We start from the raw sequence: 18,223 nt of genomic DNA on the forward strand, positions 1-18,223 counted from the left end.
GTGCTCAGTCAGTGCTTCTAATCATTCCCTGCCTCAAAAAGCCTACCAAGTCTCTGCTGGGTCTCCTCTTTGCACAAGGTGAGCACACTGACAGCAAAGGGAAGAAGCTGTGATCCCCACTGAAGTCAGAGCAACTGAGGCTTTGCAACTGTGGCCATGACATCAAGTGGCATTTGCAGCCTGAAGATTCCAGTTCTCTGCACCGATGCCCTCAACCGAGCTACATGTTCGCCATCACCTGCATTTGTGTGGAATCAGTGCAAAAGGACAGGATTTTGGTTCAGGATCACTTCGAACTCCACCTTTCTTTAGTTTCCGCAGCATAAGGCAAAAGAGAAATGGACAAAACACTGTATATAAAAGTCTGAATTTATTAAAATCAGTGGGAAAGCTGAGAGGAAATAGAATGTTACCTTGTACTTCCATGAAGTACAGCAGCTTTCTTTATCACTTGATGCTTTAAGTAACAACCTGCAAGCGACATATAGTGAAAACTGCCTATCTTTGGAAAAGAAACACATTTCTGTCAAATTAACCACTTTAAATTATGATTTATATATTCTGTCAAATTATTTTAAAATTGACACATTTATTCCCTATAAACAGTTTCCTTTCTAACCTTCCTGATGAAGAGGCACAAGGTTTCATTTGCAGTCACCTAACTGAACTACACAGCAGATCAGGTACAGCAACATGCCACAGATACTGTGATGACTTTTTTTCCCCAGACTTTTGCATCATAGCTGATATCGAGACTGAAGTGCTACCGTTACAGTGCTGATTTGTCATTATAAATGAATAAGGGATTCTTTTGCTCTTCATTTTACACAGGTGAGATGTGCTACACAGAAAGCACACCATCTGTGACCAACAAAGTGCCAGGCTCACAGGTAAGAGCCAGTTTTCTCATTCATTTATGTTAGTAGACATCAAAGCTATAGTTCACTACAGTCTCTTTGAAACTGACAAAATAAAAAAGTATAATTAAAGTATAATTGATAAATAATAATTTACAGTAGGTTTTTTGGAATTAGTTACTGAAGGTAACTGAATTTGGCCCATACCCTACATACTAACAGATCCAAATATAATCATGTAGAGTTTAATATATATTGATGTGCATTCAGGAATACCGTAATTAGCCTCTTCATGATTAATTGCAGGATTAAACTTCTCCAAACCATGTAAACATTACCACAGAAGTCAATGGAATCTCAGATGGCAAAGGTTCAGTGGTAGTATTTCTGAAAACAGCTATACTCTAAAAAAAACAAGAAAAAAAACAAACCAAAACAAAAACAAATGCAACAAACAAAGAAAACAAAATAACAACAAAACCACTACAACAGCAATCCTAGAGAAATTTGCTAGAGTTTGGTTCATGGTTTAACCCAACAGGGATTAATTTGGCAACTACGCAGCCACTTGACTTCACCAGTAATTTGACAGCTGTAGTAAATTAGATTGTTTTAATAAATGCATTCGTGCACAAAACATAGAATTTAAACTTTAGAAAGGTAAGAGTAGGTTTAGCTTAAAGCAAAAGAACAGTCTCATTTCAAGCAGCAGACAGTCCCTCATTCAACCTGGGTCCCCAACACTGTCACCATTTTGTCCCTGCTTCTTTCCCAAAGCATACAAACCTTACTCAGATTTTGGTGAGAGATGTAAGTAGATGCACTAGACGTATGAGTAATTCATTAATGAAACTGATCTAAGTGTGAGGCCAGTTGCACCCTGCATAATCTGCTTTATATCCACCTACATTTCCCTGAAACACCTACATTGCCTCTTGAAGAAAGGGAAACTCCCCAAAACCAAAGCAAACAGAGGCTCCAAGTTCCAAAATTGATTATTCTTAGAATCTGGAACTTTGCTGTGCATTGTTGATAGTTCCTTAGTCTTATGACAGCAGATCACTGTGAATTAAAAATAAAACTACTATGAAACACTGAATTGATTGCAGCAAAATCTGCAACATTTTTTTCAAAATTTGTGGGATCAAAATTAAATATAAGGTCTATATCAGAAAGTAGAAATTATTATTAATAAATAAATTGATCTTTTTTTTTTTTCTTCCCCCTAGAGTTAACCTATGTATCGAATAAACTTTTGGTTCACCTATTGAAACAAACCCAGACCTGTTACATCATTAGAGAGAAGGGATTATTCCCTGCTATGGGGATAGTACATTTGCAGTCTTTTAGCAAATGTGAATGTATTTTTCAATCTGATTTGGGATTAAAAGATTCTTAAGCATTATCCTTGAGGAAAATAATCTGAATCATTTCAATATTTTGTTTATTGAATTATTTCACTTCTTCTATTTCCCTACAATAGTACAGAAAACATTTAAACAAGTTACCCTGAAACATCACAGCACTGATCATCTCAGTGAACTGTGACATGCCTTCTAAAGTCAAGACACCAAAAGATATAAATGTTACCTTTTCATAGGGTTCAAATTCTTGAACACTTTTTTCCCCTCACTAACAGCCATCTGCATCTAATTAGAAATGATGGTATCAGCTGGAGAACATACCTATGTCATGGGGTGAAAGGCAAAAAATGATCCATAAACAATCTCAAAACCTACATCCAAATTTTCCTGGAATGCAGTAAAGAAATTATACTCTCCAATGGATGAATGTCATTTTTTTTAAAAAAAATAATAATCTTGTTTTCTGGATAAGAATCCAGAAGTCTGTATCAGGTTTCAAAAATTGTTACTTTAAACCGCATCTTTGAATTTGAATTATATTAACGTTATATGTAGATATGGGTGAAAAAAAATATTTCTTCTAGCAGGGGAATTAGTTGAATAAAGTGCTAGAATGGACAAGAAAGATATTCATGGACTTTTTTAATAGTATACACACAGATACTATGTTGACAGTGAAAAACCTTGAAAGAAATAGAAAATAGAGGGAACTTATTTTTCATATAGTTGTAATAAAAATAAAGACAAAGCCCTCTTAGTAACACCAGCAAAAATTGGTCACTACTCCATCAAAATCAATGGAATACAGTCATGCATTAAGTGGTACCAGAATCAACTTAATAGTGTTTAAGTGATCGTTATAAATAAATACATGACTGTTAAAGTATGCTGTTACGAGCAGTTAAAATTAATAACATTTTGGTTGGCCAGAAAATAAAATAATAAAACATCTCAGAAACACTGCACATATGGCAAAATTTTATTTTTTCAGTTTTGATTTTGAATTGAACAAGATTTTTAAACACATGATTAAAATTAAGCGGAACTGATGAAGAATGCCAAATGCCAACATTTCATTCAAAGGATCTCTGCATAATTGCAGGCATGATTACAGGACCTCTATTAATAATTAGCTGAATTTGGCTCAAGGGAAAGGCGTGTTACAGTAAATGGCGGACAGCAGCATCTCCAGGGCTGCTTGCTTTTCACACGTTTTGATTTAAAACATTCCAGTGGGTTCCCACCATGAACTGTTCGTTTATTTCCTTAAAATAGACACCTCGCAGTAAAACCATACAGCAAAATACAGATCTTACCAGGTAAAGACAAAAACCTCAGCATTTAAACGTCTCGTAATAACTTCCAAATGCACACACATGCTTCCTTCCTTTAGCTGCCCTCTCCAAAGACAAGGAAGGAATATGGTTACTGGATAGCAGCACCTGCTGCATCAGGAGGGGCAGCCAGACAAAAGTGCCCTGAGCTGACAGTTCCTGCCCCGTCCTGAGAAAACAACCACTTCCTTGGTGCACACAGGGACCCTCGTTGGTGATGAGCACCACATGAGGACCTTGGGGTGATTAATCAGTGCTGAGGTTAGCTATGTAAACAGGAAGCTTCTCCTCTCTCAACTTAAAAAAAAAAATTCAAACTTGGATGTTAAACTAGTTTAATTCCATCTCGATAGTGTGGTTACAACCTGTTTTTTCTTAACGTATCCACAGCATGGTACCATTTGATGGGGAAACTTCCTGCCACACAGCTCTTAATTCTGCAGAGCAGTGCTGTGTGTTCTTAAACATAGAGTTCTCTAGGTCTTTAATACTTAAACATAACTGACTAAACCTGGAAAGAACGTGTATTAAAGATAAGCCATCTGTCAATGACTCTCAGATGTTTTAATTTATCTGCACAGGATACAGAGAATATTGTTGGAATATAACTTAATATGAATTCGCTGTATAAGCTTAAAATATGTATGTAAAATGTCAGTTCAGCTGCCTTTCTTCTACTTTTCTCTCTTAACCTTCATATTACAAGATGTAAATGTCTTTAAACATAACTACCACTATGTACCAGAATTTGTCCAGAACAAACCTCACAGAATGGCTGAGGTTGGCAGGAGCCTCTGGGTCCATCTGGCCCAGGCCCTGCTCCAGCAGACACCCAGAGCAGGGTACCCTGGACCACATCCAGGCAGCTTCTGAAGATCTCCAAGGTGGAGACCCCACAGTCTCTGGGCACCCTGTGCCAGTGCTCGGTCACCCTCATATAAAGAAAGTGTTTCCTCATATTCAGAGGGAGCCTCCTGTGTTCCAGTTTGTGCCCATTGCCTCTTGTCCTGGCACAGGGCACCACTGAAAAGAGCCTGGCTCCATCTTCTGGGTGTCTTTCCTTCAGGTACTGATAGACACTGAGCGCCTTCTCTTCTCCAGAGCCCCACAGCCTTCTCTTCTCCAGGCTGAACAGTCCCAGCTCTCTCAGCCTTTCCTCAATGAAGAGATGCTCCAGTCCCTTGATTACCTTGGTGGCCCTACATTGGACTCCCTCCAGTATGCCCAGGTCTCTCTTGTAACAGGGAGCCCAGAACTGGACACACTACTCCAGATGTGGCCTCACCAATGCTAAGGGCCCACATTTTCCCTAGTCTTCCTCTTATCATTGATGTAGAAGGCCTTCTTGTTGCTCTTGACATTCTGGCCAGATTGAATTTCATTTGAATTTAGCTTTCCTAACTCCATCCATGGATACTCTGACAATGTCTCTGTATTCCTCCCAGACTACCTGTCCTTGCTTCCAGCCTCTGCAGGCTTCCTTTTTGTGTTGGAGCTTGGCCAGGAGCACCTTGTTCATCCATGCTCACATGAGCTCATCCTCCTCACATTTTCGCCTGACTACTTCCTCTTTGTTGGGATGCATTGCTCTTGAGCTTAGAGGAGGTGATCCTTGAACGTTAACCATCTTTTTTGGGTCCCTCTTCCCTTCAGGACCTTATCCTTACCTACTATCACCACTACTGTTTGTTCTCTAACTGTACGTTGCTGAGGCCCAGATAAGGATTCGCAGATTGAAGACCTTCTGAGCACAACAGACACTAATTCTGAGGTGTTTTAATACTGACTAAACAGACTGCATGTAGCTTTCGTTCACCTTAAAGAAGCAGGGTAAGTATTCTCCAAAATCAGCGATCATTAAAAACATTCATACTACTTAAAACAAATGAAAGTCACAAGATAGCTAAAATTACCAAATACTGACTCCCCGTGCCTTTGTGTGAATTCTTTCCTTTGGGATTACACACAATGACAAGGACAAAAGCTATTAGCTAAAGATGAGTCACTATTTTTAGGAGTTCAAGTTCTCAGACCATTTTTCACCATCTCCTCCTCTCCTGTTTGCAGCAGCACAGACCACAATCCCATTGCTCCCCATCTCCCCACATCCGTGGTTGTGTAACATCTTGAAGACCACCACTGCAAATGCTTACACAGCAGAAGCACTGTTGCAAAAGTATTCTTAGCTACCAGTAATTCAGCTTAGCAAGTGGAAACTGGTGAGAGAGCGTACTCCACCTGATCGGCCAGCTCTTCCTGCACCACAAGCAAGTGTCCTGGGAACCACTAGTGGCCCACAGACCACAAGTTTGGGAATCACTCTCCTAAATAACACACAAACCTCTTATTATAGCACACTATGCTCCTTGTGTTGCTCAGGCAACTATTTTAATTTTTTCCTTACCAGCACAGCATTTCCTATGACGGTAGCAATTTATGGCTCATATCTGGTAATCGTGCCCACATTTAGGTCTGTCCTTTGGTGGACAACTATCTGGCAACCAACAAGACAAGCAACTTGCTGAAGCCTCAATTCAGTTTTACCCAAATGATTTCATTAATATTTTCTGTAGCGCTCTATCACTATGATGAGGCAGAATCTCACTTGTAGTCAATTTTGCAGTTTCATTAGAAGTCAGAAGGCTGGAAAAGCAAACTCAGGTGAGTAACAACAGTAAAGAACACAGCTAAGAAGCAATACATCAGCAATATATCACATAAATTATGCTGCACATGACTTCTAAATTTTCCATTTCACTTCAAAACTTCACACTGATGGCACACTAACAAATAATGAATGTCTTCACAAATTTGCTTTCTGTTCAAAAAAAGCACTTCTATGCTTTTTCCTATATTGCTTCTTAAGGACATAACCCAATTTCAAAATGGTCTGCAAAGATCCTAATCTCCTGCTAAAGAGAAATCAATAGAAACAGTCTTTTGGTGGACCATAAATCAATGCCTAAATCTTTTATCATTCAAAATGAACTATGGATAGTTTTACGGATTTTAAACATTGGAAGGAGCACCACTACTGTCTACAGTCCATGTATAGAGAGCTCTATACAGCCTTTACTGGCAAAAGCTAACCAGAGTGGCATAAAAAACTAACTTCCAATTTTCTAGGGCTTTTACAGAAACCTGGAGCAAGACTGCATTTTTTTAGTCCTTATTTTAAAATTAAAACAGCTACAACACAGCTCTGAATTAGCAATAAGTATCAAATTAGCAATGAATAATTTCAGGATTTGTTCACTGAGATGTGTTAGTTTTAACTAACATTTTGTTTCCTATCAAAAGGAATTGAAAGGCTGTTGAAAAGTTTCCAACTGGCTACTATTCATTGCCATCAGATGAGCTACTCCTAAACAATGCTCTTTAGTCATTTTGCAGTAATCAGGCATTTCTATTCAACTGGATATCATAATGTAAAGCTTGCAGCTTCAGTCTCCACCATTCATAACCTGTTACAGTGTCTCCCTCCAAACTGAGCAGCTATACTAGCATTTTGACAGAATAGTTTGAATGTGAATAAATATGGAACATTTTAAACCTTAATTTTATTTTTGAGTTTTAACCTTCGACTTTTCTTAAATCAAGAAGCTTACAAAGTATTCAAGAGTAACACTGTTCAACAATTTTCTTCAATTTCTTTAAAAAGTACCAAAGACCCCCCCCCTTTTTTTTTTTAATTGTTTTCTGCAGTTTAAGGGAAATCATACATTTAAAAGACAGAGAAAATCAACAGCATTTATTTTCGTCTGATTTCACTGTCTATAAAATGAACATTCAGCGATGGCTATGTACCATGAAAATGTGATTTGCATTTAGTCTTTCAATTAAATCGAAGACCACTCATTTAGCCTTAGGAAAATACTAATTTAAGATAATTAGGGGACTGAAGCATCTGTCATACAAGGAGAGGCTGGGAGAGCTGGGTCTGTTTAGCTTGCAGAAGACTGACAGGGGATCTTATCAAAATACAAATATCTGAGGGAGGATGTCAAGAGGATGGGGCCAGACTTTTCAGTGGTTTTCAGTTTGCCCAGCAACTGGACAAGAGGCAACTGGCACAAACTGAAGCATGGGATGTTCCATCTGAAAATTTAGAAAACACTTCTTCACTGTGAGGGTGACAGAGTACTGGGACAGGTTGCCCAGAGAGGTTGCGGAGTCTCCTTCTCTGGAGATATTCAAAACCTGCCTGGAGGCCATCCTTTGCATTGTACTCTGGATGATCCTGCTCAGCAGGGGGGCTGGATCGGGTGATCTTAAGAGGTCCCTACCAACCTCAACCACTCCGTGACTCTGTGATTCTCTGTTCAGGTAGTAGCCTCTGTTTTGAAAGCAGGGCGTTGAGCATGTTTAACACGTTCTTACATGAAGCGATAACTTGTATTTTAAATAAACTCTTCTGATGTCTAATAAGTTACTTGATCAGAAGTAGGAGATTATTTACATTGTTAGATCAGAAATCTCAAAAGCATTCATCAAAAGAGTTGGCGCATTAAGAAGCTCCAGAACTTAACAAAAAATATATTAACTGTGCGTATACACACCTGTTATCTTTACTCTCAAAAATTACTCAAAAATTTGCCGCATCTGAATTATGGTCTATTTGGCTACATTTTTCTGGTTGTCTGTTAACATGTCTTTAAGCTTGAAATTAAGCAAATGATGTGCAATTACCTGCATCTTAAAAAGGCTTACAGCAACGCAATCATAACACATGAGGCACAGTAAACTATCAAAGTAGGCAGGCAGGGGTTTTGGTATTATAGAACAACCCGTTCCTAGGTAGTATCTGTTCAAGGGGCACACGCACCTTTATTGTTAGGAAAATTACAAGTCAGTCTCAACATCAGACAATGGAAAGAAAAAAGTAACACTTTTAACATGTGAACAGCATATAAAGATTATGTTGGGTTTAGACAAAATGATTAAGAGAGGGCTACTAAGCTGCTCCTCTTTTTGTTATTTTGCCTACACCTGAAGACTGATGGCCTAACTTATAGTCACAGCACTGTTCAATCACTTTTAAAGGCTGAGAAAGGTAAGGAAGTCTAAACTGAGATATAGCTTCTTTATTGTATTCAGTGAGTAAAAACAATTTACAAATCTTTCTGCAGATTGCTAGAAGCAGAATGATGACAATGAAATGTTCAATTAATGTTGTGTGTCCCTCCGGAGCACACTTTGCTAGAGGTCTCTAAGCATAAGGATACCATACAGAAGTAAAAATGAAGGACGCAGTTTTGTTCAGTTTTCTCTATATGATGTGCCTCCAGTATATTAGGAAAGTTGTCTGTGACTGATAGCTGCTACTAGGAAACTTATTTTGGTCTTTCTGAGATATCCAAATTCTGCTGGAACTAAATCAGTGGTCTCCAATGTGGGGTGCATACACATTGGGATGCAGGAAGAAAATAGGAGAACTTCAGTTGTACATGCATATAATTTATGAAAAAAATATAGATATTAATGCTGCATGCTCAAATTTTTTTAACTGACCAGTGTGCATGATCAAAAAAGTTCGTAGACCACTATTCTACATCAATCTGTATGCAGCCTTTCAATGCTGCACATTAACAATACCCACTTAGAGTTAGCTATCATGTCTTGCTGGTCACCGGCACATTACAAGATTTTTAACAAAAAAACAAGCAACCTCTCCCATGCAAATATCCCATACCCTAGTCTCAGAAACATTTACTTGCTTCCTAAACATTCACTACTTTAGTACAACTACTTTTAAATTCAGAGATAATTAAGTCTGTCCTCAAGTGTTCAATCTCTGAATTGGACATTCCTTTAAAACAAAAACCACAAGCTTTTATAATCTGCTGTTCTCAATGTAAATACACATGAGACCTTCCTCTCGTCTCTCAAGACTGCAATCAGCAAACTCCTATGCTCTTAATAGCATTTATTTGACTGACAAATCTAATTTATCTAAAAATACTCTTTTCCTTAGCAACTTCTCTTTTCATAAGACCATTTTGTGGAAATAGAATGAAGGCATTTAAAAAACTTGACATGCTGTTTTTAATAGACACAAGTTCTGCTGGAGAAATAAGAGAGGTTACAAATATGTGTGTACAAGTTATAGTACCTTCTATCATCTCCATACCACTAGGAGGCTTACAATGTCCGGCATGGCTCACAACCCAGACGGGGTACTGCTGATTTAGTCCACAGTACAAGGCCTGTATAAAGGTCCTGTAATAACCTGCCAATCCAGGGTTACCTGTCAAAAGAAACACATGAACACAGTCAACATTAACCTTTCAACAGCAAGCAAGGTACTTCAAAGCAAAGTAAGCAACATTATACTTGAATTTGTTATTTTCTTTAGTACATCTCCAATTTTTATTCTCCCAAACTTGGGGGCTATGCTATTGAACTGTTTTAATTCCATTATCATGGCACCCCGTGAGAAGCATATTGCAGAAAATGTAGAAGATAAAATTGAAATTGCAGAAGCTAAAAATGAAGCCCAGCACAAGAGACAACCTCCTTTTGCATTAAAGCTCAAGCAGCTTGCTTATCTCTCCCATCAAGGCACATGAAAATCAGGCAAATATAAAGAAATCCTGAGATCTTACAAAAATATCACAGGCATTAATGGGTGTATCACTTAATGCAGGCATCTGTCACTCAGAATATGGAATATCTACCACTTGAAAACAGGTATACTATTTACAGATAATCCAGTATTTGGTCAAGATATCAAGATTTCCATGCAAAGCTTTCATCTTTACTCAGATTTTTTTTTGTGTGTTTGTTTTTCTTTTGTATATGAGCAGTGACAAAGTGTCAAGGGGCTTAACTTGAGAGTAAATCCATATGAAAATGAAGCAAGCCTTGCTTCCTGATTCCCCTAGGATGCATAAAAATTCCACACATATACAAAAACATATAACTTCTCTCTATTTATTTCCTTTTCCAGGGTAGTCCCCCACTGGTTTCTTATTATCATTTAGACATCAGGAAAGCCTGCCATTGTAGCTATGATTGCTCAATTTTTTTGCCCTTCACTTGCATACCAAACAATTCTTAGTTTGGATATCATCAACAGCAGGAGGAGGCAAGAGCAATATTGTGTAAAAAGGCATTCAGCTTTTAAGACAAAGACATCCCAAAACAGCACAAATGTATTATTGCAAGAATATGGGAGGGGGGAAGAACAACATTAAAATTGTGTAAATTCATTTGTAAAAGTCTGACTGTAATAACAGGCTGAGGCAGTGTAAGTACTGACAGGGGCAGAGAAGGAGAGGAGTTGGAGCTGACATCAAATGAGCACTTGTAGAAATGGCAGATAGAGGCAAAATCTGTGTTTATTCCACTTCTTCCCTTTACACAGTGGGTATTTGGGGTTCTTTTACTTCAACCCTTTTGCTCTTCAGGTAACACACAGTGTTGCTCTCCAAAGAGGCTTTCCCTCATTGTAGGGTTTCCAGAGGAGCATGTCCTGGCCACAGAGAAGCAGTACAGCAGGCACCCACTGCCACATCTGGCACAGAAGCTGATGAGCCCCTTGCTCACGCCAGTGATGATACATGGGCAGGACATAAAAGGTAGGTAAGATATTACACATGCTTCATCCATCACTTATATGTAATAAACTATTGAGTCTCTGATGGTTTTTAAGCCTTAAAAAAAATCTGATCTTAAAACAATACTATTTTTACTGGAATACATAGATTTGGAAAATGGGAAAAAACAGAACAGTGTCAGTTATTTTGTGCTTATAAGCATCTCTTTGTGAGCTTGAAATTAAACGAGAATTAAAATAAGCTGTTGTATACACAAACTCAAGAATGCACAATGAAATTTTTGCAAGCTGATTTCCAGAAAACCCATTTAAAATTCCCAGGGGTCACACATACAAGCCTTTACATTTCACACCCTCCTACGACCTCTTTTTATTTACCCATAAAAATGTTCATCTATTTTTTTCATTTTTATACTTCAAAAGTATATCAGAGATGGATCCCCAGAGATAATAAGTTTAAATCTAGATGTCATTTGTCAAGCTTCTTGGGTTGAAGTTACATAGAGGAAACTTGTCATTCAGCAAGGTTGAAGATGAAAGTAGCAGCAATTCAAAATAAAGTGCATTTTTTTGCAGTATAAATAGTCATGAAGTTTCAGCACTATACCCAGTCCTGCAATATAATGCAATCAGGTAGCTTGGGATCAAGAAATCATGTTAATCTTAAAACTAGCCTTTCTTCTTTACATTGTTCTGAATATTTGTTTCAATTATTCCCTCCTTTAAAAATGCAAAACAAAGGCAGGCATGAAAATAAAAACATCTGTCCTTCAAATGTCCTTCCCATCCTCAGCCAGGTGAACCTAACACGTAAGGATGTAAGGACTCTCATGATTCAGCCATCAGCTGAAGAACAGGGAAATATGAAGTGCTCATGAACCACCAAGTGAGGCTTTGGATCAAACACTACGCAAAGCTCAAAGCACAGTACTACTTTTCTTGAAGAAAAGGGGATTTTTATTCTGAGGTAAAGGAGAAGTTCCATAAATTCTAAAGTAACCCCTTTCCCCCACTCTCTGCACACACCTGCTCATAGTAAAAGACATTCTGTGGGGTCAGTTGTTAGATCTGCTACTGACACTTTAAAATGCCTCGAAGGGGTATGAATGAGAACTGCTGGCACAAATGGAAAGGAAAATCAACAACAAAGATTTTAACAGCAAAGCTTTCTATAGAGAAATCACCATGTATAAAGCAGCTATAAATTCGTTCTTTATTGAACTTTCAGTTTCAATGGAGTTACTCCAGATTTTCACTGACTTAAGTAAAAGCAGAGCTGTAGTCCCGGCTCTTGAAAAGCCTGTACACACAGAACTGGTAGGTGGAGAATGTTAACCTCCTATTATAGATCAAACTTGCATCTCTGCACAGTCAGCTATTTTATACGGTTTTAACTTTAGCTTCTATCTGTGAAAAGACTTTAAGGGGAGAGAACAAAAAAACTAAATGGATAAAGATTTTTTTTCTATACAGAGTTACAGTAATAGCTAGTGGAAATATCTGGGGCTTAATAACGCACAACAATCTGTGATCAACAATAGTTTGGGCTTGTCTACTGCAGTCAAAGTGTTGTTCAATTAAACAATTTCATTTTATTTAAAATAAAAGGAACAACCAGGTTCATCACGCAGGCATGGAGGTAACGCAGTGCTCATTTGTGCATTTTAAGGATTTCCCAATACATCAAAACAAACCTGCCTATGTTCTTTCACTCAGCCCCAAAGTGTCAAAAAATAGAAACCATAAGTAAATGCAATGTTAACCTCCTGATTTGAAGGTTACTCCAGTTATTTGAATAGCACATCAATCCTCAGACACCTCAGGGCACCTGAATCATTCATGCATGCCAGCAAATCTCAAGTTGCAGTCATCTGAACCAAGAAGCACATCTTAAGCAGTTACTCTCAACTGTGCTTAATTTTAAACTGTGTTTATGTTGTTTGAGAATTTTTTTTAAACAATAGCTCTAAGTGGTGTCCATAACACAAAAAGACACAAAACTCTACGACACTGCAGATTAGCTTAATTTCTAAGCATTTTACTGGAAGAATATGTTACGTGGACAATTTGCACAATGAAACAGAGTGCAGTTGTACCGCTTTATTTGGTGTACTCACAAATGTCAATAACCAAGGAACTCCTGCCCCTTCTCTGTTCCTTTCTGTAACACAAGTCATTTCATCCAGCTGTTCCACATACAACCCAAAGTCTTTCCATTTTTAATCTGAAGATGAAATCTCCTTGCTTTCCTGACGTGTTCCACGTATTCCTAAAGCAAAACTCGGCAGCCTGAAAGAATTTGCAGGGGTGCAACTCTGAGCTACAGGGAGAGGTGAATGTTTTCTATCCACTTACACATACCAGAGATACAGGTTTTCCAGAACAGGGAAGTATTCTTTAATCACCCAAACAGTTAAGAATGTTAAAATTACTCACAAACATGCATTTGCCTGACTTTTACTTTCAAATACTTGATTTTTAGTGCTTTATCCATTAAGATTTTAAATACCAGCAGCTTCCTTTTTATTAAGACAGCTAGCAGCGGGGAGACAACTTGTACAAGCTAAGTACCTGCCCCATGATAACAGTGATAATCACTTTTATCCCAATTTCACATTATTTCCTCTGTGAAGTGTCATAAAGACAAACTTGGCCTGTCTTAAAAGGAAATCTGCACTTATGCTTGAGATGCTGCACTTCCAAGAAAGAAATTACCTGGATCCAGGAGGTTTAAATCTAGGTACATATGCCATCAATGCAATTCACTCTACTCACTTAATTCTGGATGCAAAACAACAAATATGAAAGGCTTATCTAGAAAGTCGCAGGCCATAACTAAACCCCACAAGCAATGACAGCTTTTGACTCTTACAAATTGTCAAGAATACTGAATTCTTCTGCAACAGTCAAATATTAATGTAAAATGCAAACTGTAATCGAGAGCACTAGTATTAAACAATCATGTGCAAAAATAATTCCTGAATTTACTGAGGAACATACAGCGAACTCCGCAATTGTGAAATGTTTCAGGTTAGCTACAAAGATATACAACAAAACATATAGGAAAAGCCTTCCCTCCTGAAAGGGGTAGCTCAAAAATGTATACAGGTCATTCAAATGAGGAGAGACCAAAAGACAAAACGAAAGTAATTCCTAGCAGCTTTGGAAAGGATATTTAACCTGAAAAAGATTTATTTCAGCCTACAGTAAATGCCAAGCAGGGTGGGGAGTGAAGGAGAAGAAATTTATGTGTAGCTAAATCATCCCGAACAGCTGTGTGGTTTCTTGCACCTTGTTTTTGAACCAAGCTATCGGGCTCTGTGCACTGTCCTCGATGCTTTCAGCCGCGTCTCCCAAAGCCTGCCCATCTGCAGGAGCAGTAGCTGGCAGCAGGCTGTGGTGCTTCGTGCACTTTTCTAGCAGTTGCTTTCTGTTTCCTATGGGACCTCAGCAGGACCATAAAGAATAGAAGCAGCTACATGAATAGAAGAAGGGAAATACACAGCCAGCAGTGGGTTTACGGAGAACTTTGAGGAACTGGAAAACATGCCAGCAATTACCATGAGTTTAATTTTAGAAATAATCCACAGTTTCTGAATTAAGTATGTATACTACAGTATTTACATGATAATCTCTTGCCACAAAACCAAATGCAGACTTTGTTTTAAATGAGCAGCCATAAATCACGCTGGAAATCCAGGGGCGCACAGCAGGACCACACAAAAATCATTTTTGTGGCAATGATTCCAACTGCCTCTTTGCAGAGCTGCCAAAGCTCCCAGCTCCAGCCCGAAGAATCGACATGACAAGTTCCTCGCTCAAGGAAACTTAATCTGTCTTTGGCGTCTGACCAGCCACCATGGAAGAAGATGCAACTCCCCTATGTTAATGAATGGAAAGCAGCCCACGCAGATGTCAGGAGGATTTAAATGGAGCATGTTAAAAAAAAAAAATACAATGATGTTCTCACACTTGGGAAAAAACTGCAGAAACTGACACCACAGCTGATGATCAGGCCTTTAAAGGAAACACACAGGTTTCTTTCCGTGCAGGGTCAAGGAATTTCAAATAAAACCTGTCAAATAACATCTGAACAGCCATCACAAACTCACATCAATTAAACTTTCACCTGTTTGCACATCGAGGTGACTGAAACTCTTAGCTCTGTATTCTGTTTAGAATGTGTGCGAGAGGAGCAACACCAGCCAAAGAGCAAATAATAACAAGGACGGTATGCAGAAAACACATGTGAAAACTCTTGTTTGATCCTCTGGAATCATGAGTTTGGCTGGAAAGCACCTCAGCGCTTCGGTTGTGAAAACAGGGAATCTCAGGACTCAGCCAGGCGCCTGTAACTGCTTATTACAGATGTTTTTCAAGAACATCTTATATATCTATACGTATTATACTATATGTATACACAATACTGTATGTATTATACATATACAATATATATAATTTTTTCTTATATATATGGGAAAATATACATAGCTTTTAGCCTGATATAGCTATAAAACTTACATTCGAGATTTTATAATACACATTCTGTATATGCATTTCACAGAACAAATATACTTGCCTTGCTCTTCTCTAACACTGTTCCATATTCATGACAATTGTGGGTTCATTCCCCTCTGAAGACGTCCCACAGACAGCCTAATAAACCGGAATTAAACTAACAACGTTGTTTTTCCCTAAGTGACAATTGTGCCTGATGTCTGAAAAAAAATAGTCCCAGGAAACTATGACAGAACAGTTTTCTGGTTTTTTTTTTTGTTTGCTTGTTTTTCTGCCTTTCTTTTTTCATAGTAATGATTAAAAGCATCTATTCAGACAGATATGAAAACAAGTCTGAAATCCTGATTTTGGCAATGGAAACCTATTGGATTCAGTCTGAGATTGATATTGTAGTGGTGTAATACAGTTATAAAGGTAAATATTGACATACATCTGGTCACTTCAATCTTTCAACCAGATAAGACACATACAGAAATATATATATAAATAAACGTCATCAATGATTCTTTCAGTATGCCTGTAAACAAATGATTCTTGAAAGGGAGTTAAGAAGTATGAAACTGAAAAACATGAGTTCACAATGGAATAGTGAATTTTTCACTATATTTTTTTAAAGTGATAAGCAGGATTTACTAGAGCTCACAACTAACTAATTTTTGTTCCATTTTCTGCACATTAGATTAAAAATTAACACTTTTAATTAGATCTCCTGGTACACACCTGCACATGCAGTCTCCTGCACATCTGCCTTGGCAGATGAAGACAGATTTTACTACTTTAAAACCCACAGGCTGTTGGTCTGCCTGACCCAATCTGTGCTGCAACCCATCATGCAGTGAGCTCTACCTTGGGCCTTGGATTCTCAGTGGGGATTGTTCAGTTGACTTCAGGGACTGAAGCAGAACTGGACCAACAGAAAACTAATCTCCTTCTGAAAGAAACAAAGGAGAACAAAGGACGTGGGCAGAAGAGGAACATGGGACTTGGTGTCAAATGGGTTCACAATAAAGCCTCTGAAACATTTGAATAACACAACCCTGATGAGACAACATCAGCAGGAAGAAGACAAAGACGAAAATAAACAATTCAAAAACAAGATAACCACAAATTATTTGTTTTGTGCAGATAAATAGTTCTGCAGATTTTATCGATTTTGAATAAGATACAATGAGGAAGCAAACAATAAATTGTAAAAGCACCAGAAATTAAATTTTCAAATTTGTATCAGAGATCTGTCTATGCTGTACTGCTGGTCAGAGTTACACAAAAAAAGAAAAGTGTAAGCTTGAGAGCTTCAAGGTCATTTATTTTTCTTTCTTTCTTATGAAAGATTTCAGAATAAAATATTTTATAAACAGGTAACAAATAGCTATGGAGAACATGAAGACAGCAGTTGTTAGAAAAAAGTCTGAAAGGGTGTTGCTGCAATTCTTGTGGAAAGAAAAGATTTCTTTGTGTGGGTCAGGAACACCAAGGGAATGCAGCATTTGAAAGGAACAGTCTAAAGTGATTTTGTGCTTGCATTTATTAGTGTTCAGAAAGGTAAGAGAGAACAACAACCTGTTCTGCATATGACAAACCAAGAAGAAAACCGAAGACTGAGGAAAAAGACCATGTAGTAAGGATATTTGTACCAGTCCTGAGAAGATGTTCCTTGAAGACTTCAACTCATATGCTTCAAACACTTTCCTCCTTCGTAAACACAAGTCACTTTGGACAAGCACAGATGTTTAGGGATTTAAGACCTACCATTAAGAGTTTCTGTGCCGTAAGAAACTTTAATAATGGATGTAAGAGATCTAAGACTTAAAGGTGGAAAGGCATTATGTAAGTACATATTACTACATATTTACTTATTCTTATGGGAGCTTTTAGATCCATCAATAAAAACAAAACCAGATTTCCTCTCAAAAATGGAAATCAGGACAATGATCATAATCCTCCGTCCTGCTCACAGCAGAAAACCAATGGACAAATGTGTATAATACACATTTTAACTGCATTATTTGTACATGATGCACATGGCTAAACTCGATTTCCGTCATAGGTGGGTTCTCTGGCAGGTAGTTTCTTCTTCCCCTCTGCCTCAGATATCATAGGGAAAAATCAACAACAACAACAACAAAAAAACTTCTTTAAATGGTCAAACCAAGCAAAATACCCTAGAACACAATATTTCCATAACTCAAGCCAAGTTTCTGCACATTGCAGGAGGGGGATTACTTCCTCTCCTGATTATGCTTTGTGGCCAGGCAGGCAGGAAGAATCCATGCTGAAAACAACGCTTCATTAACAGGGAGATGACATGGAGAGAAGGCTACAGATAGAGAAATTTCGGCAAGCCACTTCAGTAAGTCACATCTGCCACCCAGATTTAGGAGAGGGAAATGCTGTCAAGCACAGTTGGAGCTTCAACCATCCTGTCATTACTCTGCCTCCCCCAACTTAACAAGCTTAAATGTGCCAAGCCCCCATCAGAGGTACTGCTGGAGCACTGGGAAATTCAACAAAAGTGGCATATTTCAAGCCTAGATCTGACATACAGACTCCTCTTTGCATGAGGAAGTTTGTATTTTTAATGAAAGATACATT

General features: G+C 38.1%; 1 protein-coding gene across 2 annotated transcripts in view; it reads right to left on the minus strand.

Annotated features, from left to right (window-relative positions):
• The window catches only part of LDAH (lipid droplet associated hydrolase), a 116,419-nt gene that overhangs the window by 75,777 nt on the left and 22,419 nt on the right, over positions 1-18,223 (minus strand). For both annotated transcript variants that reach the window (XM_035320942.1, XM_035320943.1), the window contains one exon: positions 9,668-9,802. In XM_035320942.1, the coding sequence (XP_035176833.1) occupies positions 9,668-9,802 (135 nt within the window). The remainder of the gene's footprint in view (positions 1-9,667; positions 9,803-18,223) is intronic.

This window comes from Oxyura jamaicensis, chromosome 3, assembly GCF_011077185.1.
Source record: "Oxyura jamaicensis isolate SHBP4307 breed ruddy duck chromosome 3, BPBGC_Ojam_1.0, whole genome shotgun sequence".
Lineage (NCBI taxonomy): Eukaryota > Metazoa > Chordata > Aves > Anseriformes > Anatidae > Oxyura > Oxyura jamaicensis.